This window comes from Polypterus senegalus, chromosome 6, assembly GCF_016835505.1.
Source record: "Polypterus senegalus isolate Bchr_013 chromosome 6, ASM1683550v1, whole genome shotgun sequence".
Taxonomy (NCBI): domain Eukaryota; kingdom Metazoa; phylum Chordata; class Cladistia; order Polypteriformes; family Polypteridae; genus Polypterus; species Polypterus senegalus.
Genome location: NC_053159.1, coordinates 117,497,773 through 117,523,182, shown reverse-complemented (window position 1 = coordinate 117,523,182; position 25,410 = coordinate 117,497,773). Strand labels below are relative to the sequence as shown.

General features: G+C 37.9%; 1 protein-coding gene across 1 annotated transcript in view; it reads right to left on the bottom strand.

The window, feature by feature from the left end:
- Window positions 1–815: 815 nt before the first annotated feature.
- Window positions 816–25,410, bottom strand: part of LOC120531470 (secretin receptor-like) — a 74,562-nt gene continuing 49,967 nt past the window's right edge. Inside the window, exons 7-13 of the mRNA XM_039756906.1 lie at window positions 23,856–24,009; window positions 21,324–21,384; window positions 11,686–11,752; window positions 7,448–7,542; window positions 7,075–7,213; window positions 6,690–6,731; window positions 816–1,493 (exon numbers count right to left, since the gene is read on the bottom strand). Coding sequence (XP_039612840.1) covers window positions 1,320–1,493; window positions 6,690–6,731; window positions 7,075–7,213; window positions 7,448–7,542; window positions 11,686–11,752; window positions 21,324–21,384; window positions 23,856–24,009 — 732 coding nt within the window. The 3' untranslated portion in view covers window positions 816–1,319. The remainder of the gene's footprint in view (window positions 1,494–6,689; window positions 6,732–7,074; window positions 7,214–7,447; window positions 7,543–11,685; window positions 11,753–21,323; window positions 21,385–23,855; window positions 24,010–25,410) is intronic.

Sequence of the window (25,410 nt, the reverse complement as noted above, 5' to 3'; positions counted from 1 at the left end):
TGACATCCAGCCAGCAAAGATGAAACTCGTATAAATGCATGAGACCATGAACTTTCTTCCTTTGTTTCCATCATGTATTTCTGCTCTGAACTATGTCTACTTCCTAAAATGCATCTATAGATGCTGGTATCAGATTCTAAGAACTGTTAGTGACAAAACCGTCTGGTTATTCCTTTTAACGTCTAAAGCTGAGCAACTGATTTACTCCCTTGGTAACCGTTAAAAAATGTGTTACTGTTGTGGCCTTTAGCTATAGTTACACAACCGTACATACTGGTTAAGCTCCTCTTGTTGAATGCAGTTGTATAGTACTGTAAAAAGAAAAAATAGGTAACAAATAGAAAAGAAGTTAGAGACAGGTATAAAACACAGATATAGTACTCTGTTTGGTATGCTTTGGTATGTGCTAAGATTTGTACATTGTTGGTTGTGTATCACAAATAATTACCACATGAATGGCTTACACAAATACATTCCAAAAGCTGCAAGCAGATAAATGGTAAAACCAGACCCGTATATTAACAATAGAACAATGCAGCCATTCCTGCAGTCACTACAAGAAACAAAATAGCAAAGCCTGCTCATTTTGAATATTCTCCATATCCTTATGTGGTCCAGTCAGAAAAACTCATTAAAAAACATGAAAAGAATAACTTTTATACCACTGCTTGCACTTTTTTTTTTTCAAAACAGCATAATTTCTACCTGTTATATTCTGAGAACAAAGTAATTACAGTGTGTCAGTGACTCATCTTAAGGTTTGCAAATCCATTTTTGAAGAAAAAAACAGCTTTTTTTATTTGCTAGAACATCATTTAATCACACTTTCAATGCAGCGTACAAGAAAGTTCTGTTTATGTTCGCCACAATATGAAATCAATGACACCATTTTAATTGGGGCTGTAAGCAGTGCTAACTCCTTAGGGGGATCAGTGGCTTCCTTTTCCTCCTATCCATCCACTTCAGTTACCAAGTCCATCTTGGATTGCAGGGTCTCCATATAAAGACAGCCTTAACATGGACAACATTTATTTAAAGTCTTGAGCCTTTTCTGAAATCTTCTTTTCCTGCCTATTGTGCCAGTTCTTTCCTTCACAGACTTTTTATTTTAGTGCCACATTTACAGAGTGCAGAACGTCTTGATCTTAGCTCAGCATATTGCAAGTTAATGAATGCCATAATAAAATAAGTTGATCGAATAAAATCAACCATCATTTGTTTTGTAATCTGCAGTCACACTTTGGCATCCAAACACTTTGCATGCTAAGCTTCTCTACCACCAGAATCCTTTTCTTTCTTTAAGATTATTTGTCCACTGTTCACACCAAGCTTGAGCTTTCCAGACTACTTTTCCTGCGTACCCGTGTTGACAGAGAGACCTGTGTGACACCACTACCTCCATTACTGATAGAGCTGCGATTATTCCTTGAGTCTGAATAAAAATGTTTCTTCAGTCTCCATCGTCCCCATTTTCTCCTTATTTCACTTTGTACCTAAAAAATAAAACTTTTTTTTTAATTGAATTGGACCATTCATGCGTTGAACTGTTCTGCTCTGTTAATTTAAGGAGAAAATGATTACATTACAGTACCTAAATTCGATAATACAATTGGTATAGAGGGTGCAAAAGGAGGTCCAGCTTTATTGTAGAAGTACTGTACTGAGCTATCAAATACATAAGGATTCACACACCCATACAGAACATTTCAAAGTAATCATTTCACCCAAAATAAGATTTACCTCATGATAAACATCATACAAACCAAGGTAAATCTGTTGTGTTTAATAAGTCCATTGGTGAAATTTATTTTATTTGTCTTATAACTGTAAACTTTATTCTAGCCAATTAAAGTCAGCAATTTGGGTAGCAACTACCTGACCATGAGCACAAATTACTTTTCCACCTAAAAAAATCCCATCTGCACACTGACTAGAAGAGACTATGACAGCTTCTCAAATAACAGCTGAACTGCAAACACACATCATACTATTTACACAGCACATGTTTATTTTACCAAGTCTTGAGCACGGGCACCTGAGGTACATTATGCCATGCAGAGCTTTGCCTCTGACTTTAATTTTTTTTCTCTGTATTTTTCTGCTTTTTATGTATTTTATGTTTCATGTTACTGAATATGCTTTTATTTTATTTTCAGTTGTGGCCTATATAAAGGCCCATGATGCCTCAGTATTATTGTTGAAGAATTAGTTCTTGCTGTTTTGTTTGGTTCTCATTCTTGGATGTTGCATTTCTGATTAAGGATTTTGTAAGTTATTTTGATCCTTTGGTTAAGGACCTATGCCTGTTTTTGGAATTGATTTTTTAGTTTACAGGTTTAGATTTGTTAATTTTTGGGGTTGCCTGTTGAAGGAAAAAATTTGTATTTTCTCCTTTACATTTTGGAATTCTCTTACTGTTAAGATTTTTGAATAAATTATGAATAAATTGTATTATTATTATGGCAACAGGGGCTGTTTTGTTATGTGGGTTGTTTTATGGTTCCCCTCCACATTTTACAGTTTGTAAGACTGACGTTTTTTTTGTGCATGCAGGCCACAAGATTGCTTAGGAAGTTCAGAGTCAGGTCTACTTTATGATTTTTGATTTTTAAGGCCTAGTTTTTGAAATTATGCCTTTTTTGAGTTTTGTGAGCCTTGTAATATCAGAACATATGTGATGTAAAATTCTGACAAAAATGTATAGGTTGAGAGTTTTGGATTGAATTCTATAGCAAATGAACAGCTGCTAACCTTTGCAGAAATGTTCATTTTCACAAGTATGAAACCTATGGTTATATCTCTATCCAAAATAACAAGCCCCCTTTCCTAGCGTGCTTGGATACATCAGGAACTTTTACTGACATTTCACCAGTGACGTAGCTAGAGTTCATGCTGCTCGGGCCGGGCGGTGCTTCAATTTGCTGCCCTCCAACATATTTGAATATGTTAACCTATTTAAATAAAAAACTAAAATGATATATAGAGAAAAATTAAGATTATTTTTGCATAGATTTATTCATATATAGAGAAACAGCAATACATTTTCACAGATAGTTATTTATAAGCATCAACTAGAGAAGAATATAGTATAGACACACTGATAAGCTGCGCTGCGAAAACAGAACCAGTGTAGTGTACAAGTGATAGGTGGGGATGTTTTCTGTGCAGAACAAGAATGCATTTGGATTGATAATGAAATTATAAATTATAAATTAGTTGTTTATCTTCCTAGAAATTATTACCGGTGTAATGCTTATGTTTATTTTTGTTATTGCCTCATACAATACAACTGCTGTGTCTGATGCCGTCACAGAAGGACAGTCTGAAAATTATTTTTGAGCCATTTGTGGCTTTTACTTTTTTTCATACATGAGTGATATTTTTCCAAACCCTGCTGCTTACACACGAATTGTACTGAGCCTTTTTGCCAATAATGCCACCCCCAAAAATGAGTCACCCGGGGTGGACCGCCCCTCCACCTGCCCCTAGCTATGCCACTGCATTTCACAATTGTCATGTGAAGGGACTGCTGGCCAGCGTGAAAGCAGTGGGATGTAGTACAAAGTGTGATATTTTGGGAACCTCAACTGTGACCATTGTCAGTGAGGCTTTAGAATATCTCATCTTGGTAAAAGGCAGGCTGTTGAAGTTCAGGGTCAATATTCAAATAGTATGATAGTGTTTACTTTTCAGTTTTTGCATTATACAAAAAAAATGATAAAAAAGTACCATATTTTGATAAGGCCACTGCCTCCATCGCTTTGGTGACTGCTGAACTTGTAACAAAGCACACATAGAGCGTGCATGCTACAGAAAAGACACCATTATTGTCAAAAGCCCCATTGGTCTCATTAATCCAAATATGTGTTTCTTGTGTTGTATCTTTGCTGTCTGTGTGGAAGGCAGGACCAGCGTTTGAGTTCTGAACGTCCACTGACAGCAATTTGTGTCAGCAGCATAGCTTAACTGAAACAGAACGGTAGCCTACATTGAAGACAGTTAAAAAAAAATATTTTTTTAAATTTCTATTTTGAAATTTAATTTTGACCATTATAATTTTAATGGGCCATTTTAGTTATTTTAAAGATGCCACCTGTTTTTTAAAAAAATATTTGAGATGTGCTTATTCCAATTCATGAGTATTAGCATGTTTTCTGCACAAAACAGATTTAAGTTATTATGACATTTTGCTTGTCTATTTGTAACACTTTAATTACACAAACAAACAGATCAATTTGAAATATTGGATGGGGAAAAGCTCTAGTTTTGGTTATACATTTTTTGTTTAATTTGCATGTGTTCATTACTCTTAAATCTTACTATTCTGAACGAAAATCGTGGGGGACCAAAGCTAATCCAGGTAACACTGGACACACGACTTGAATCAACACCAGTCCATTGTATTTTTACAGTTAGCTGCAAATGATGCCAGGAAATTAGAAAATCTGGTATCTCATTACAGCCATCATGTTTTTCTTTGACTTCAATAATATGGAATGACAAATATGCACTAAAACCCACTCTTTCAGCCTTCTAGTGTGGTCAGTAGACTCAGCTACTACAATATATCTGGAGTTAGCAAGTTATTCTAAAATTTGGACTCATGGTTTATCCAGTACCCCCCAGTGGTCACACAATTTCAATGATTTTTATTTGTTTCTTACAAGAAACAAGTTGATGATTAATTATATGGCAGCAGAGTATCCTTCTATATAAAAGCGGTTGGGATTGTTTTTCCATCCCGTGAGTGGAAAGCGTAGCGGTATTCCGCTTATCACAGACTTACTGCTTGCAGATTGCGGTACGAAGCAGAGTTCTGGTGCTCCCATCGTTCCCTTGCTTTTGTGCGTGATGCGCTGGAAAAATAGACAAAATTATGACTCTGGAAATAATTAATGTTGATGGAGTACAAATGCCTCACCGTGTAGTAAATATCAGGGGGGTTCAAAAGGGCGACCTCAATATAGAAAAAGTTTAAATTTCATCACAAAAATAACAGAAACTACGAGTATTAAAGTAATACCGCTCAAATGCAATATAACCAAATTAATGAGTTTGTATAAAATATCAAATTGATCTACATATTGAATTGCCTTAAGAAGTGGTCAACTTAAAAGTCGGTCACCTTAAAAGGCGGGTCAGCCTAGTATATACTCTGTATATATATAATTTAATATATGAATGGCCACAATGGGGGGGTCACTTAAATAAATATGAACATAGATGCAGAGATTGTGAATTCAACTGTATAGTAATGCAAAAGTCTTATTTATAAAATTAGAATATGGCAATGAATTTGTCTTGAGATAACTTAAAAATTACACTTCATTGTACACAATGTAGAATGGCATAGTGGTGCAGTTGGCAGTATGACTCAAAGTATTCTTGTTTTGCATCCCATGGCTAGTGAAATATAGTGTGGAGTTTCTACATTTATCACATCATAGGGTTTCCTCTAGGTCAGGTCAGGTTGGGGAGCATGCACTGGTACAGCACCCACCACATGACGAACCAGCTCAGTATCCTGGTTGGCAACCCCCTAGGAAGACACGTGGTCCAGTCCCACCCTCCGGAAATGACCCTCTATCTGCTGATACCACATGTTATGTGGGCGACCCCTTGGCCTGGTCAAGCCTCTGGGGTCCTCAACAATGAAGATCCTGTGAGCTGGATTACACTCTGGGATTCGCGCCACATGGCCATAGTGCCGTAACTAACGTTCCCTCGCAGTGCAGGTAATGTACCTCATTCGGGACTCCATTAGCAACCGCTCAATCGACACAAAGTCAAAGCAACGGTACCCAAGGATTCTCCGAAGAGACAGAGTACCAAAGGAGTCCAGTCTTCGTCTCAGGTCACTGGATAGCATCCATGTCTCGCAACCATATAGCAAGACAGGAAGATTCCTCTAGGTATTCCAATTTTTCTTGCACACCACCAAATACTGTATATGCAGGTTAGGTTAAGAAGTGACTTCAGATTGGCTTCTGTGGATATTGGTGAGGGAGTGGGCCCTATGATAGACTTGAGTTCCATCCAGGGCTGTTTCCTGTCCATGACACAGTGCTGCCATGATAGGCTCTGGCCCCTCACATTCCTGAATTGGATTAAGCAAGTTTGAGAATGTTATGTATCTATATGGTAGGTTATGTACTGTATGTAATATGCATTTGCTCAGTTCTGGGTAATTCACATGAAATACTCATAATATGCCATCAGAATAGACAGTCAACCCATGCTAGCAGTTAGTCAAAGGTTGACTACTGTGGATATGTAGAAGAAAATGCCAAGCACTGTAGTTAAGAGTGGCACCTTGGGGGATTTCAGATCTTAGAGGGTTATCTGAGATATTTTGGGTCCAGTGGCCTGTAATCATCAAAACATTTCTTATATTCTTCCTCCATAATTTAATACAACAAGATTGCAGGATATTACAGCAAAGTACATTAAATGCATGGACACTCACATCTAATTAGAATATACTGTATTAAACATATGTTTTTGTCTTAAAAATTCAACAGCACACTGTAGCAGTAATCAGTAAGCAATAATAAAGAAAAAAAAAAAACAATTTTCTTTTGCACCAAAGAAAAATAAAGCAAAATGATGGATAATTTAATGAAATATTATACATGTATTTTCCGCATATTCATTTTCTTAATTCTATATAGTTTAAAATAGGGACTTACCTCTCCATTTAAAAAGCAATACAGAACTGCAACCACAAAGCCCTGTATGAAATGAAGAAAAAAGAAAATAGGAAGTCCTTTTAGAATGAAATAAGAATAATATCAATAATTTCTATAATCAAGTGATTTCTGTGCTCAGAAAATTAAAATAAAAAGTTTTTAAGCATATCGTACCAGCATATTATGCAAAGTTAAAGAAATTGGAAAATGTAGCAGAACCTTTCATAAGATTTGCATTAGAAAAAGGTGATTTTTGTAATTGTGTGTTATTCCTATTTCATGTATACTGTATAAATAGAGATGACACACATACAATCTGTATAAGGCGCTTGCCAAATGCACTGTAACAATAAAAGAGAAGCTTCAGAAAAAAAAAAGATTCTACCTGAAATGATCCAATCCCAAGTTCAAAGAACAACCGGGCATAAAAAACCTGACTGCTCACATTTCCAGGGATGAATGCCAGTACGGTGTAATGCATGCCAAAGAGAGGTATTAACAAAAGGGTTGACTTTGCCAGTCTCCTAAGCAAAAGTAATAGATAAATATCCACACGTTTACCTGGTTTCATAATATCAAATTGGGATGGTATGTTATGTTACAAATTTTTATGTTCTACCTATTATTTAACTAATTATTTTTCCCATAATTTAAATTTTTGTGTAAAACAGAAAATTATTTTGCAACAAGATTTTTAATTAATATTTTAATATTCAAAATAAATGTGAAAAATGAAAACAAAATAAATACAAACTTACTTGTATTGGCTAAAATCCTTTCTTTGTGAAGTATCCATTGTCTTTAATTTGCCAATAAGTATTTTTATTATGTTCACAAAGAATATAAAATTGATCTGTAAAAAGAAACATTAAATATTTTCTTACAATTTTCAAATGCTTGAGCACCATATTCCTTAAATGCCAAGAGAAATATGAATTAACTCTTTGTAGTTTGCACAGGCTCCCCTTGTCTGTGTGCATGCTTTCCTCTGGGCTCTCTCTCTTTTTGTTCATACATGGGAACATAGTTGGGAGAATTTAAAGTGACTGTGAGTGAGGACGTGTGTGTGATTACACACTGTGATGGTCTGACACAACATCCAGTGTTGGTCCCAACCTTGTACTAATTGCTGCTGGGATGGTCCAAACCTCCCAATGACCATGAAATGAACAAGTGCATGAAAAATAGACGGACGAAGGGATATATATCATTAACTGAACTATAGTTATCTCACTTGAGCAGACAAATTGCACTTATCTAGTTACATGTTCCTGTGGTGGGCTGGTGCCCTGCCCGGGGTTTGTTTCCTGCCTTGCACCCTGTGTAGGCTGGGATTGGTTCCAGCAGACCCCCCGTGACCCTGTAGTTAGGATATAGCGGGTTTGATAATGGATGGATGGATAGTTACATGTTTTAAAGAACTGACGTTTTTAAAGCAAAAATGTAGAAGTTTCGATTTTAGTAGTTTTCCTGCTTAAATAGATTATCAGTAGATTGATCGAACCATTCACCCATCCATCACACTTTTTCCACTACATGGAAGCCTCCCTCAGCAGTGTTGGGTAAGCAGTGTTGTTCCATGACACATACACCCTCACGCACATTCAGCCAATGTGGAAACACTACTTAAACCAAACCTGCAGACCCTTCTGATATGGGTGTAAAAAAACACAAACACAAGGAGACACTGTACTCACTGTCCACAGAGATACTGACCAAGCTAGGAACACAACCCAAGTCATCTTTAAAATGATCAGTGGCTCTGTGCTTCTAAGAAAAGCATTTAGTACTGTATTTGAACTTTATTCTTATGAATCCATTTGCTAAGTCATGTCAAGTGGCAGACTATCTATAAAGAGTGTGCATTTTGGGAAATGATAGTTTTAAAGAATGTATGTGACTTTGGAGAGTAGCCTTGGCAGTTTCATATTATTATGTTAAATGTCTTTGGCATAATCAGGGAAAATGGTAAAATGTTGCTTGACAAGGAGAGTTGTACAACATTCTCAGAAGTGAAGGGATGAAGAAAGGAAGAGATTTTGACATTTTATTTCATTGCCTAGAGAAAGTTAGCTGACACCATGTTAACAAGGAATACCAAGTCAGGCTGATTGCCACAAGAGCAACTCCATACATCTTAGCAAATATCTGGCTCTTCTTATACTGTTATGTATGCCTTGAAAAGACCTGTGTTCCCAATTAAGTAGGAGGGAGATATTAACTGGGATCATTGGAAAATGAAAGTGTTCTGCCACTGGCAAGTAAAGCAGACAGAGGTTAATGACGATCAGGAAGTGAACGCAGTCAGGAATAACAGAGATTGTAACGAGGAATTCAAGCATGATCTAAAGACAGAACAGCAGGGTAAAACAAAATTGCAGTCAAAAATCAAAAGCAAGGTCTAACCAAGTAAAACTTGACAAGTAACACGCACAAAAGTCTTTTAGATATCCACAAAGCTACTTGACAAGTAACACGCACAAAAGTCTTTTAGATATCCACAAAGCTGAACACTGGAATGACCTGATAGGAAGCTATTTATATCGCTGATGTGCTGATGGCGTAATCGGGTGTGACTTTGGGTGTAGCAACCCCAGAGCAATGCATAATGGCAACGCCACAAAATGACGTTGCGGAGAAAATAATGATGCCAATAATATTAACTTTTAATGAAGGATATTAGTGTTCCCTTAGGTTAGGTTGTTAAAGAAAAAAGAATATACCTAAAATGCTCTAAATTTGCTAGATAAAATGTATTCTTTTCAGAAAAAAATAAAATCAAAATTGATTAATAACATATGTCAAAAACCAAAACACAATCTGAAAATCGAGGTTGAGAGCTTAATGTTGCAAAAAGCATCTGCTAATTGGTGAAGATCCTTAGCCCTAACTTGCTTGTGAAATAGTGCTGAAAATAGTTGTTTTTCACAGCACTTGAATGTCTTTGTTACTGTGGTGCCAGTCTTTACGTGGATTGCATGGTGAAAAATAAAAAAATAATAATGATAACATAAAGTAAATTTGTCCACTAGTCTGTGTTCTGTATGAGTCCAATAATTTCGATCTTTTTTAAAATAAAAATTGCTGAATTTGTGCATTTCCTGTTTAAAGACAGGGGTGAAACGTGAGGCGCAGCAGCAATGAGCCTCACCACAAAGTGGACTGCGCTGTCCCTCACACGCTGGGTTGATGCCTGCAATTGGCATGAACCTGTCACTGTCTTGCTGTATGTCACCAATATGTTTGCAGATACGTTTATTATACACCCTAACTTTCCATAGTCTGGCTAATATCTTTAATGAATGTGTGTGACATATTTAGTCCTGATGATCGGACATAAAACCGCAGTGAAAAGGCACAAGGTGAGGCAGACAGTACTGTGGCACACCGAAGGGGGCACATGTGAGCCCAACAGGTGCTTGTTGCTGCTGTTCTTCTATTGGCTCTTGGCACCAATAAGTCAGTGATATCAGAAAGTCAAGTGCACTGCAGCGCTCCGTTTACTTTTATTTTTTGTTCCAACTGACTGCCAAAATGGAAGACTTTTAAAACTAAAGGAAAATAAGGAGGACTTTTACAAGAAATTGATGGAGATTTTCGTGGAGAAGGATAGGTACATGGACTTCATTTACAAATAAAGACCATAAATGGTTTTTAATTTTATAAAAAATGGGATCAGACTAAGAAAAAAAAACAATCCAACATTTAAAAACTATATTTTGACCTTAAATAAAATATTCTTTTGTTTTTTCTTGTTATCCTTTTGTTGAACAGTCTGTACTAAAATTGATTAAAGCACCAGAATTGAAAGCTTTTAAAAACAACTAAATATACTGTATTAATTAAATTCAAAACTGAAATCCGTTTTTTTTGTACACCACTCTATACTTTTATTTGTATTGAATGAGTATGAATTGTGGAATTGCAAGAGCAAATTTAGAACACATGGAGGGTGCAGAGCAAATGCGCTCTCTCCACTCTCTATTGCCGCTATAAATGTAATGTTCTTTCTTAGCCAAATATGTGCCTTACCTGTGTGTGTAAAGAATGCTGATGACATATGAAACATAACCAGTAGTCATTGTGCATGATGCCAATTGAATAGTGAATAAGCTACTCTTTTGGGTTCATGTATTTGTAAATCTGATTCTGAAGGAGTCAGAGCCTCAGCAGCCATGAACCTCACTGCACGTCATTGCATAAGGGTGGCAACAAATGTCATTGTTACAAACAATATGGCTAATGCAATTAGAAATGAACTTAAAAAAACAAAAAAGATTCCTCAATGACATCACCATCATTAAAATAATAATAAATAACAGCATTAAAAATTTATATAATGAACATAAATGTGTACAATAGTGACCCTAAACACAAGATCATGACATGTACATCATATGGATAAATGGTGAACAAGATACTGTAGCTAACAAATGCAAAACTTCATATTTAAACCATATGTAAAAGCTAGGGAAACTAAAAGGCTAAGACTTAGTCTTAACAAGCAATAAACATAAATAAAATAAAAGGATTAAGCAAAAAAAAGTTTAAAAATATAAAAGACACAACAGACTCAACAGAATAGAAAAATGGAAAATGACATGAAGATCACAACACAATGTGTGTTATGTATTCTCAAAATTACTGTATAAAAACTGTTACCTAGTAACAAGAAACACTTTTTTTAAGGGGTGTGGCTGATGAAGGAAGCACACCCAGAATCCCATCCTGGCATTGTGTATTGGCATTACCTTCACGCTTGGCAAAATTTATTCCATGAATGGCTCATTTTACCTGTAGCCTAATCTGTGGAAGTTTTGCATGGTTTAAGGCCTATCACAGTAACCATTTAGGCAACGGAAAATATGAACAATATATAACAATCTTTATTAACTTGTGATTTATCAATTGATTTATACATCATAAAGAATGACTAGAAATTCCTGGAGTAAAGTTTATTCTCTAATGACTACCTTTTCTGGTTCGTGCTACTTACAAAAATGGTTATAATTATTGGTCCTTTAATAATCCACTTGATTTGAAGATTTTCATTTTCCCAGCATCTGTGAATGAAACATAAAACATATTACAGATGTAAATGCTTGAACAGATGGCCATAGTGAATGGAATACGTAAGTGGATTTGCAACCCAGCAGCAGTAACTCTAAGTTCATATCCCAGTCGGGACAATCATATAATGGATGGACAGGGAGAAATGTCTAGTAGGTACAGTTTATCTCCCAGGACAAAAGGTGGCAGAGTTAGTCTGGCATAGCTCCAGTTTGGATTCTTCAGGGTTTTTGAAAGTTTGTTTTTTATTTTATTGCTGCGACAGTAATGCCACATAGATTTGTGGTTGCTGTGTTGTTTACTATTACAGGACCTCTGACAATGTGATGAATAACGGCATGAAACAGGGAGTATGTAATATGGGGGAAGCATTATACTCTATGTCTAGCTATAAAGATAAATTGAACATATCCATTGGCTTGTGAGTTAATCACGGAAGGATATTCAGATAGCCTCGTCTATTAGCTAATATGTTTGTGCTTTGATGCATACTTCAGACATTTCTTTTGGTTTCCTTGCTAATCATTCCATTTCTTTTGTTTTTCATTTTTGGGATCCCCAGCTCACTATACAGAGGAATAGGGGGCCTGGAGGCAACAATTAACTCTGCGTGGGAGGTCAGTTCCTTCCTGGGCACATGTACACACAATAGACCACACTCACTTATACAGAGCCAGTTTACAACAACCACTTAATCTGAATGCCCCCATTAAAAAAAAACCTAAAAACCTCATACTGTTCCACTCCATCTGAACTAATGTGGTGCTGAGGTATCACCCGTTGCATGGCTGCACTCGGGTCCTAATCTGGATCCTGAATTGGTTGTCGTGTGGCGAGTGCGGTAATGTGTGTTGTTTCAGTGCATGCTCCTAACCTCTCTATCTTTAAGAAGAGACACACTGAGAAATGCCACAGATCTGCCGACTGGGCCGAGTTCCTAGTACTGTGTGGCATCAGCACAAACTGTTGTGACAATATGCTACACTAGAAAATTCTCCAGTATTAAATATAGCTGTGCACAGATGTGACCGGTGGGCATGTCTAAACCCAGGTCCAAGGGCAAGGGTACAAAGGCATTAGGGTGTGAAGATGCAAGGAAACGGTGGCAGGTTTTCAGTAAGTCTTTTATTGTACCAGTTTTGAAAGCCACCATTGAAAATGACACACTTGTGGGCTATCACTGTGAGTTAACAGCGAGATTTGAACCTGTACACTTGTGGCTTTAACCTACTGTCAACCATTCTTGCATAAAGTACATGTAATAAAAAATATTGTACAAACTATAAATAGCATAAAATAAAGACAGAGTGATTAATAGATTGTTATGAGCAAAATGACACCTTTTATTGGCTAACTAAAAAGATTATGCCTGAGTTGCCTTGAAATTCTTGCATATTGTAATCTCTATAGTTAGCCAATAAAAGGTGTCATTTTGCTCAACTTCTCATTATTTTACTGGAGGTTTGGCCATTACTTGTAAGCACCTTTTTAGACAAGTTTGACTGACTTGAGCTCTCATAACCAACGAGGTTCAAAATGTCATATAACTTGCATGCTAAGCCCATCTCACGTTTTTGGTTCCCCAACTCCTTTTGGTTATCTGTGTTTAACTATCACTTGACTGTGGAGTTGCTGCCATTTACAGAATGCTTCCTTGAGAAGGGAAGGATGACATCTGTTGGCCATGCTGTTTATAGATGCATTCAGCTTTCTAAAATGGATGTCATTGAGATATCAAGACATAATCTAGGATGAGAAAAGGTTAATAGATCATGAGGAGAATGAGAATAAGCAATGAAGTTGTCCATTCTCAAGCAAAACATCTAAGCCAATAAGAAAGATGTCATATGGGAGTAAAGGAAAACAAATATAAAAGACTTGCCTAAACTAAGAATGAATACAAAAGTTTCAGCAAAAGAGCAATCACAAAGCACCAAGACCCAAAAACTGCTGTAAACATTATTATGTTGAGTGGAAATAAATACATTTTATATAAAAAACCAATACAAATGAAATAAAGAAACTGTGGTAAAACAAAACATGTAGTACAAAGATAAACACTAAATGGAGAGAAAAAACAAAGCCATGTAAATAATAAATAAATGTACTTTGTAATTTATCTCACCCCATTCTGCACAATCCCTCTGTAAGTCTGTATTATCTGTTACAGGCAGCGATTAAGATGGACATATTTGGACTTGGATACCTCTAATTTGAGAGGAAAGATATTCATAGGGCACCCTAAGGTACAAAAGTTCCAAAAAAGTTAAAGCTGATTTTATTTTAGTGTGCAGGCAGATTTTTCATTATTTTAGTAAGTATTCACCAAATTAAATTTCACTAGCTGCAGATACTTATTGCATATTTTGCCTATATGCATTTGTCACCATGCCCTTTGGCCTGCACTTGGTGTTTTTTTAAAATAATTTTGATTTTATTTTTGAAAAGCAAAACATTACAACAGCATACTTCTCAATCAAATAAATAATATTAAGAAAACAGATACAATTTGCCCCAAAATCTTTCCAAAGAAAACAGAAAAAAATAAAAATACAAAGAAAAAACAAAACAAGATTCAACCTCTAACCAAGAGAAGAAGAAGAAAAAAAGACACAAGCAAAAAAAAAAAAAAAAAAATCTAAATTTTCATTTATTAACAGTATAAGAGAGTTAATAACAGGGCTGGCATGCTGACACTAAAATTATATTAAAGAATTCTTGCCATGTTTTAAACATATCCTCTTAAAGAGAATTTGAGTTTTTCTAATTTGAAATAACAAAGAATGTCAGTTTTCCACTGGTTAATCCTTTCATGAAAAGTAATGGGAGACTTCAGAACAGCATATCTTGGAGAAGATGGACAGGATTAGTCATGATGGCCTCTAATTTTGCCTTCATCTTAGTTTCTTCCACTGTTTCCACCAATGCTGTAGCCACTAGCCTACAGTTTATTCAGACTTCTGGCATCCCTGACCTGCCATTACTTTTCATTGCACAGAATATTCTGGGCTTATGACAGCAAGTCTGTAGTGTTGCCAGTGATGAATGTAAAACTGCACACAAGATACTTTAGCCTTGAGTGTCTGCCAATTTTTAAACTGCTCCCTTTCTGAGAAAGTATGGGTTACAATGGAACGCTAGGAATGGATGATGTGCAATGTAATATTTGTCTGATTGTTGTCCTGCTGTTTTTAAATTTTTAAGCCTTAAACAATTTTTATAAAAGAGCTTCTGAGGGTTATACATGTAAAGTGCTATGGTGGTTCCTATAGGGAACGTGAAATAAACAGGCAAATGTTTCTACTCGGGTCACAAGGTACAAAATACAGGAGGTCTTGAGGGTATGACAACCCCTGAAAACCTGAAAATCAAAATTTTGGTGGGTCCTTGAAAATAAATTTAAATAATGTGTTACTCATTGCGAAGTGTGCAAGAAAATACAGAAGCAAAGTGCAGAAAGTTCTTTACAGACTGGACTGCAACTGTCTGTGAGTGCTTCACATTTTGGGCAGGGGGAAATGCTTAAGTGGCAGCAGCCCACCTAGCAAGACGAACCTTTAAAATAGTAGGATTTGACACTTTCATTTAACCTTTCACATAGGTGTTAAGGCTCGAGTGCGAGGGACATCACCTGAAAAATAATGATGAAAAGCCCAACAGCGATTGCTAATATCATGATGCTGACAGCATTCAAGTTGGGAACCATGTGTCTTTTTTCCTATTCATATTTGTTGTTTCCCATAGTGCATTAAAACAAAAAAGTGAAGTCATCAGTCTCATGGGGGTCTTGGGGTAAAATGTTACAACCTCATTATTGGGATGAACCTGTGGGAAGGCTACCAAGAGGACTTCCATTCCCAGCAGCCAGCCGGAGTGTGTTCAGGTCAATGGCAGGAGGCCTCGATCAGTACTCACTTTAAACGGAACTGGCATTGACAGATTAGAGAAAAGATGCAGCAGCCTTTCACACACTGCATCTAAATGTGTATGTGTCATGAAAAGGGGCTGTTCTGAATGATGCTGGCCAGAACTTCAAAGTGGCATGGCATTTGTTTCCAGAAGGCTTATAAATGTATGTTGTATTTGTCTACCTAATAAAGGTATATTCTAAAATGTCATTATACATAGCTAATGTATTGTATATTTGTAGTATACACACTTTTATGTATTATTTTTCTATACTCAGCAAAAAAAGAAACGTCCTCTGACTTTCAACTGTTTTTACTTTCAGTAAACTTAACGTGTAAATATTTGTATGAACACTAAAAGAGTCAACACCATAAGACATAAACTAAAAATGTTTCACAATGTGTCCCTGAATGAAGGGAGGCTCAAAATCAAAAGTACCAGTCAGTATCAGGTGTGGCCACCAGCTGCTTGAAGTACTGCAGTGCATCTCCTCCTCATGGACTGGACCAGATTTGTCAGTTCTTGCTGTGAGATGTTACCCCACTCTTCCACCAAAGCACCTGCAAGTTTCTGGACATTTCTGGGGGGAATGGCCCTAGCCATCGATCCAAATCGATCCCGCTCCAGGGTACTGGCCTCGGTGTAACGCTCATTCCTTCGATGATAAACACGAATCCGTCCATCACCCCTGGTAAGACAAAACCGTGACTCATCAGTGAAGAGCACTTTTTGCCACTCCTGTCTGGTCCAGCAAAGGTGGGTTTGTGCCCATAGGCGGCATTGTTGCTGGTGATGTCTGGTATGGACCTGCCTTTCAACAGGCCTACAAGCCCTCAGTCCAGCCTCTCTCAGCCTATTGCGGACAGTCTGAGCACTGATGGAGGGATTGTGTGTTCCTGGTGTGACTCGGGCAGTTGTTGTGGCCATCCTGTACCTGTCACGCAGGTGTGATATTCGGATGTACCGATCCTGTGCAGGTGTTGTTACACGTGGTCTTCCACTGCGAGGATGATCAGCTGTCCTTCCTGTCTCCCTGTAGCGCTGTCTTAGGCGTCTTACAGTGCGGACATGGCAATTTATTGCCCTAGCCACATCAGCAGTCCTCATGCCTCCCTGCAGCATGCCTAATGCACATTCACGCAGATGAGCAGGGACCCTGGGCATCTTTCTTTGGGTGTTTTTCACAGTCGGTAGACAAGTCTCTTTAGTGTCCTGCGTTTTTAGAACTGTGACCTTAAATGCCTACTTTCTGTAAGCTGTTAAGGTCTTAACGACCATTCCACAGGTGCATGTTAATTAATTGATTATGGTTAATTGAACATGTATGGAAAACATTGTTTAAACCCTTTACAATGAAGATCTGTAAAGTTATTTGGATTTTTAAAACATTATTGTTGAAATACACAGTCCTGAAAAAGGGACGTTTCTTTTTTTGCCGAGTTTATTATTTATGATGTTTTATTTACATATAGACTCATATTCTGACACCTGTTTTTCTTGAACTATCCTAATTTGTGTTATTTATGCAATGCTCCTATGTTGATCATGTGACTGTGCTGTCACACTTGTGATGTCACAGGAAAAAGAATATAATTTTGGTGGTGTTTGTACCTTCAAGTGATCCCTCCACATACACAAAACTCTCTAGTTTGTAATAGCGTTAGTTAGCTTCTTTGTAAGTAGACCCTAATGTTTGGTTTGGTTTCCTGATTTTTGATCACTTTGGTTTGTGATGTGTGACTGTGTTTTGCCCTGTGGTTTCTAATTGAATGGTTTTGGTTTTGCCTCATTGTATTGTAACTTTTGCTTTCCCTTTATCAGCTACAATTCCTGCCTTCAGCAGAGTCTGACATTTAGGCTCAGGTGGACAGATATTACATTAAAAATAACTTTATTTTTTTAAAGGCACATTTTTACTGCTGCATGCACTTAATTTAAATCATATTCCAAATCCATCCATCTAACCATCTCCTAAACCCACTTATCAAGAGCAGGGTAACTGGGAAATAGAAGCCTATCCCAACAAGCATCAGGTGCAAAGCAGGAATGATCACATGGTGAACACACCCAGACTTCTGAGCCAATTTAGGATCGCCAGTTCACCTAACCTGCATATCTGTCTTTGGACTACGGGAGCAAACCCACACTGACACGGAGAGGATGTCAACAGCAGTCTCCATGTTGTGTGGCAAGTCACATATCACAAATTGTTCATAATATAAAATAAATCTCACTTACATTAACAAATGTAATACTTCAAAATTATAAAGAAATATTGTTAACACTATTTAAAATTACAGAAAACTTTTGTGTCTTTTTAGTTTACTTATTGTAATTGCAGCAAAATAAGTACATTCTTTTTTTTTGAGAATTCACAAAATGGCGCATTATTCAAGTGCTTTCTGGGATTGTGTTAACTGTTTTCAAAGTTGGAGCATTTTCAGTGTTATATTAATATTTACTTAACCAAAGAGATAGATATCACACTTTTATTTATTAAATATTTTGTATCAGAAGTGTGTGTGATGGTGATTTGTTCAGAGCATCTTTTTGAATAGGCAGTATGTAGCGTGTAAAACAGATTGCTATGGTGCACGCGGTCGTGCCTCGTAACCGAAAACTCGTTTTTTAAAGACTGCTTACTTCATTGTGTTTTAACCTCAGTTGTAAAGGATTGTTTTAAGGATCCCATGAGATACCCCTCGCAAACTGTTTTACACGCTGCATATGGCGATTCACCTCCGGCGTGGCTCCTTCCTGCGTGCACCATAGGTGTCTTACTGGTCGGCGGCTTAGTGAATCCACGCCCCTTCCAGCGTGCTTTCCATGGTTGTCTTGCCTTAGTGAATTATATATATAGATACTTATATTTATTGTCATGTGCACAGTAAGGAAACACATTTCCTTGTACAATTAAATTCTTTCTTTGCTGTTCACATCAAATGACAAGACCAATGCATAAAGATACAAATAAATATTAAGTAGCAGACAGATAATAAGTAACAGAGGCAGAATAAAGTATAAAAACAGAAGTATAAAGTGTAATTGTGCAGGTAGGTGTGTGATGGAAAAGTCAAAGACAGTTGTGTGAGGTAGATATAATGAGGTGAACCATGGTTATAAACTCCAGTCATTTATTTAGGAGTCTAATGGCCTTGGGAAAGAAAGAGTTCTTTAGCCTGGAAGTCCTGCATTTAATACTTCTGTACCTCCTGCCTGAGGGTAGAAGTGTGAACTGTTCGTGTTGGAGGTGAATGGGGTCCCTGAGGATTGAGGCAATTCTCCTACAGTTGTAGTTGCACTGCAGGGAGTGCAGTGGGGTCCTGGAGATTTTCTCAGCAGTCTTTACCACTCTCTGCAGGCGTCTGCGGTTCATAGCAGTAGTGTTGCCGTACCACATGGTAATGCAGCTGGTCAAGATGCTCTCAACAATGCAGCTATAAAAGTTGCAGAGGATCTTCATCAACATACCAAACTTCCTCAGCCTCCTCAGAAAGTACAGCTGTGTAGTATTAAGTGTCCAAGTGAGGTCCTCACTGATGTAGACGCCCAAGTATTTAATGCTGCTCACCCTCTCCACTTCAAGCCCTCGGATGAACAGTGGCTGGTGAGGTTTCCTCTCTTTCCTCATGTCCACTATCATCTCCTTTGTCTCGTCTGTGTTGAGGCTGAGATTGTTGTCTTCACACCACGACAGACTGTCCACCTCTCTCCTGTAGGCCGCCTCATCCCCACCAGTGATGAGTCCTATCACTGCAGTGTCGTCTGCAAACTTTAGGATGATGTTATCTTTGTGGGAGGCGAAACAGTCGTGGGTGAACATGGTGTAGAGTATGGGACTGAGGATGCTTCCCTGTGGGGTGCCTGTGTTTGTGATAATGGTGGCTGAAATCCTATTACCAATCCTGACAGACTGGGGCCTGCCAGTCAGAAAGTCTAGGAGCCAGCCACAGAGGGTTGGGTGCAAGCCAAGTGCAAACAGTTTATGGGTATTTATATATAAAGAGAGAGTAGGTGCCAGGAAGAAAGAAAGGACAGGCATCCTGGCTGGGATAAAGGTAGGATTCCTACCCGGCCAGGAGGCCATAATGGAAGGACTGGTCAAAAGGTGCAGGACATTTCCCTATACAACAGGTGGCAGTGTTCCTCATGACTAAACCCAATTAGGACACCTGCAGGGTGGCATGGGAGTTGGAGTCCAGAAATGCAGCCCTATTGTGGTCATTGGGGCCCGCCAGAGGGCGCTACTAGGGAGGACTGACATGGTTTTCACATGACCTGTACGTTCTTTGGATGACTTGGATAAGAGACTGAAAGCAGTTCTCGGGTTGACTTTAAAAGACAGCAAGCCGCCTCATTTTGATGAGTCAGAGTCGGCAGGCAGAGGGCAACACTCTCTTGGAAGTGAAAGGAAACAATTTGTATCTGTATATGGTGGCTGGTGTTCTTGTAAATTTTCTTTTTTTGAATTCTCTAATATATGTTAGTTAATGTTAGCTATATATGTTAAAAATTTTTTAAATACAGGAGAGTATATTTTCTCATAAAAATCATTAATGGACAGGCCAAGTAGTCTGATAGGATGGGCACTGCCCCAGAACAAAGGGTCTGCTCTGTTTTAACAGTAGACAACATGCAAATCAGTGTTGTTTGGAGCTGGATGGATTTAACTATTGTATTTCTTGATTATTAACATATTTATGTTAGACCCTAGCCACTCCTTAAACTCCAGTCATGAATTCCTTCCATTCCAATCATCTCCTGGTCTTTTCTCATTCACAATAATCCTTGCCACTTTGCGTGTTATGACAATAATCCGTAGTACCAGAGTAAAGATTTCAGTGCTCAGCCAACACTGGAGCACTAACAGGACCTGCTTGATTGCTACGGGGAATTTTGTACACTGACCAAACAAGTGTGATGTAACTCACTTCTGTTAATTTAGTGGTTGTGGTACTGGTAGTATTGTCACATGTGCAGTGTACAACGCAATTCTTGTTTGCATGTCATAAACAACTTTTCAACTAGTTAGGAATCAGCTGAAGTGGTAAAAAAAACAACTCATAAGCATGCACTATATATCTTGGGAGAGCTCAGTCTAGCACTCCTAATTTAGAAGTTCAACTAATTCTTCAAAAATAATTTTTTGTCCTTTATTTTAGACATTTCTAATTTTTTATTAAAGTAAATTATGTACACATATACAGTATTTGTAGTGCCTGGCCAGCTGTACACTTGTGTATAATCTACGCAGGATCTGACTGATCAGGTGTTCTTAGATTGTGCTCGTGTCAACCGACTTGCTAGTAAGCTTATATCCTGCAAAAGATCACTTCAAGTCAAACACAGCCTTCACACAGAGAAGAAGGAGCCCAGAAACCCCAGTTAAAAAGAACTGTTTCAAAATTTGTTTTTTTTAGTGGTTAGTGATAATGTCAGTACCATTGTACTGATAAAAAATTACATTTCTAACTTTTTATTGCCTCTTGTAAAACAGATATTATTAACAGCTTGACTGTTCACCACTCATTTGAACTGTAAGCTTTGTTTAGTCAGTTGATGTTTGTCGCAAAACAATCCTGCTCAGTATGAGAGGAACCAGAGACTAGAGATTCATAATTTGATCTGAATTACTACATTGACGGTTGAACTTACCCCACATCATCATGCAATTTGCGTGCAATAGACCAAGCAACAACAAATATCATTGGTGAACCTGCAAAACAAACCAACATGTAACTTTGTGATCTATAGTATAGATAAACAGGAAAAATTACAAAAAAAAAAAAACACATTCTCCCTTCCATTTTATGGGCAAGCTTATCCCAGTTCTACATTTAGTAATGGCTGAATGTAAACACTATTGACCCTGGAAAATTGCAGAATCAACCTGGCATCTGTGAATGGTGGAATGCTAGTATATTTCTGTGATTGTTAACTCAAGAATTATCTAGATATTATGACTAAAAGGGCTTTTCTCTCTCTCGCTGCCTTCCTCCTGTGAAAGCATCTAATCAATCCAACCACAGCCTCAATGTGCATGACTATACACTGCAGACTTCTAGCTACTGATAGTTCTCCCAATCCAAATCATAATGTATTTAACAGTACAAATTTAAAATCAGCCTGCATTTGTTAAATGTCTGCACTTTGCTACCACTCAGTTGATGGTATAATGAGGACTTTGGCTCCTAAGGCAAAAATGCTGCACAGATCCATTGAACTGTAATATCTGGACACATATTACATAGCATAACATTCTCAAACGAGCTTAATTCAGGCGAGGATTGTTGGGAATGAAGCCTATTCTGATGACATTGCGTGTAAGGCATGAAAGAGCCCAGGGCAGATGCCAGTTCATTGTAAGGCTCATTCACCCATTTATGAACACATACGCACCTACAAAGGTAGAAACCAGAATCATGCTCGGGCTTGACCAGTACTTGGATGTGAGAAAAATCTAATAAAAGCTAGGGTTACTGCTGGAAAAGGTGTTGGTGAGACCACCAGGGGGAACTTACCTTGTGGTCTGTGTGTAAGTCCCAATGCCACAGTGAAGTGGACATTGTGCTGCAAATATGGTTTTGGCCTTTGAATGAGAGATCTGAGGTCCTGACTTTCTGTGGTCATAAAAGATACCTTTATCCTTCATAAAGTGTAGGGCGTTTCCTGATGTCTTGGCTGAACTGCCACCACAGCCTAGTCATTCTGGCCCTGTAATCACCCCCTGCCACCAATTGTATACTTCTCTCACCATATCACCACCTAATAGATAATGTGTGGTGAGTGCACTGGTGTAAAAATGTCTGCTGTCACATCATCCAGGTGGAAACTATACATTGGTGGTGATTGAAGTAGCTCCCCATTCTCTATGTAAAGCATTTTGAGTAGTGAGAAAAGTACCATATAACTGTAAAGAATTAGTCAGTCAGTCATTGTCCAATCTGCTATATCCTAACACAGGGGTCTGCTGGAGCCAATCCCAGCCAACACAAGGTGCAAGGCAGGAACAAACCCCGGGCAGGGCGCCAGCCCACCGCAGGGCACACACACACACACTAGGGACAATTTAGGACCGCCAATGCACCTAACCTGCATGTCTTTGGACTGTGGGAAGAAACCGGAGTACCCGGAGGAAACCGACGCAGACACGGGGAGAACATGCAGGGAGAACCCGGGAAGCGAACCCGGGTCTCCTAACTGTGAGGCTCCAGTGCTACCACTGTGCCACCCTTGTAAAGAATTATTATTATTATTAATATTATTAAAAGGTGCCAATTTGGAATTTCCAATCAACTTTTACCAGTAGATTGTTTGAAATGTGGAAGAAAAACCCAAGCAGACTTGTAGACAATGTGCAAACGCTACAGTACATGGAAATAGTGTGGGAAGTTTTGAATCCAGGATGTTTATTCTATTTACCTCTTAGAATTTTTTGTAATCTTTTTGTTTGCTTTGTAAACCTTACTGTGATATTGTTCATCTTCTTTATTTCCGGGTGGCACTGCATGGCGTACTGTATTTGGTCTGCCAGAATTCTGCTTTATGCGCACCACACTGAAGAATTTCGATACATGATTATATAATTTAGGTAGATACACAACCTTTATCATACTCTATTGTACTGTATGTCTTCACTGAATGTGCGTATGTGAATAAGAATGGCTATGAACTGGCACTAAATCCAGGGTGGTCTGGCTCCCCAGGACCCCATACAGGATTAGGGAGACTCAGGAAATGAGTGAATAGAAGGGCGTTTTTTGTGTATTTCTGCTTTCATGGTGGTACAGTGACTACTGATGCTCTTTGGCAGCACCAGTGAATTTAGCTTCAAAAGTTGTTTAGGACATAACCTGCCGCCTCAAGTGGCCACAGGACTGAATTTGAAAACCACTACTCTAGAGGAAGAAGGCATTTGTGTGATACACAATGAAAGATTAAAACTCAGCCGACTCTCACCGAGTCTTAAACAGCATGAACAACAAAAGATGGTTAAGGGGCAGTTTTGTAAATGTTTACATAGGTGCTCTTTTGTTCTTCAAGAGTTTAATCTTTTACAGTATTGGCATATACTCTGTAAATGTTTGACGGCACAATTTTCCTTTTTCAATCTAGTCATTGTTTTAAACAATCTTCATTGTCACTGCCAGTTCTTATTTTTATTCATATGACATAAAATCAACATACCCCAGCCAAAAGATATGTACCACCAAAAATATTTTTTCGTTGTGAAGAATGATACAACCAGTAAGGTGTGGAGATAAAGTCCTTCAATCAGCAGCCAGCTATAGTTGGCCATGATGCAGTAATGAAAGAAAAATAATGCAAATTTACATCCCTCCTGCAGAAAAAAAGAGATATGCAACAACAGTGTGATATTCATAAATACTGAAGTTTGCCTGAGGTGCCTGACCCATAATCAGGCTGCAGCAACAGCATATAAATCCAACATGAACGTCACATTCACAACAGGCAACATTGACAGCATTATTCAAATGACAGCATGCAGGTGTTAAATTTAACAAACACATACATACAAATACAGATTCTCAAACACATTTAATCAAATAAAAGGCTGTCGGGCAGCAGAGTCTATACTAGTAGCACTTGGTGCAAAGCAGGAAACAGCAATAGACAGGGTGCCAGTATCTCTCCAGGCCCACTTTTACAGACCCTCAGAGACCAATTGAAATTTGCCCTATTAATGATGTGGATCTAAAAACCAGAGTACCCTACAGGGAGATGGAGAGAACCTGCAAACTCCACACACTTAAGATATCTGAACACATGACACTGAATGTGTAAAGTAGGAGCGATCACCACTGCCCCACCATTTCAGCAAGACGTTGTACTGGTAAATGCAATGTAAGGATATCTAAACCTGAAACGAAGTTCATATTGTGCTATAAATTAGTATAACTTTAGATATGAGCCACAACCACTAAGGTCTGGACATGGAACATTATGCAAACATTATACATTCAGTCTAAATGAATATAAAATAAAATATACTTTTAAAAAGCAGAAACCTTTACATTACAAGTACAGCTTCTATTTAACACAAGTGGCTGAAATACATTTTATATATTGTAACAATAGGCATAATGTATTCAAAAAAATAAAATATTTTCAGTTCTAGTAATGTCGTGTTTTATAATGTACCTGCTTTGGTCTTTCTGTTTTAAAAGCTAGCTTGACTGATTAAGAGTAAATTATTTCTAAAAACGTTTATTAACTACAAGAATATTAATAAACAAGAATATGTGTCACTAGATGGCGCTACAACATCATCATAGATACCAATTCAGATGTTAATGCTATACACATACAAACTATGTACCATCCATCCATCCATCATCCAACCCGCTATATCCTAACTACAGGGTCACGGGGGTCTGCTGGAGCCAATCCCAGCCAACACAGCGTGCAAGGCAGGAAACAAACCCCGGGCAGGACGCGCACACAAACACACACATCCACACACCAAGCACACACTATGTACCAATTTATTAAACTGAAATACCATTTATGTTTAATAAATTTTAACAAACTTTAGAAGCCAAGAGAAACATAATAGGGATGTAGTGCAATATTTTAGTATGTTAGTGGATAAAGCAGTGTACTTTAAAGTTCAGGATTACTGGTTCAGCCCTCATCACTGACTCAGTGTGTGACCCTGAGCAAGAAACTGAATCTGCCTGCACTACAATTCTGAAGAAAATATCTACAATGTGTCCTGATT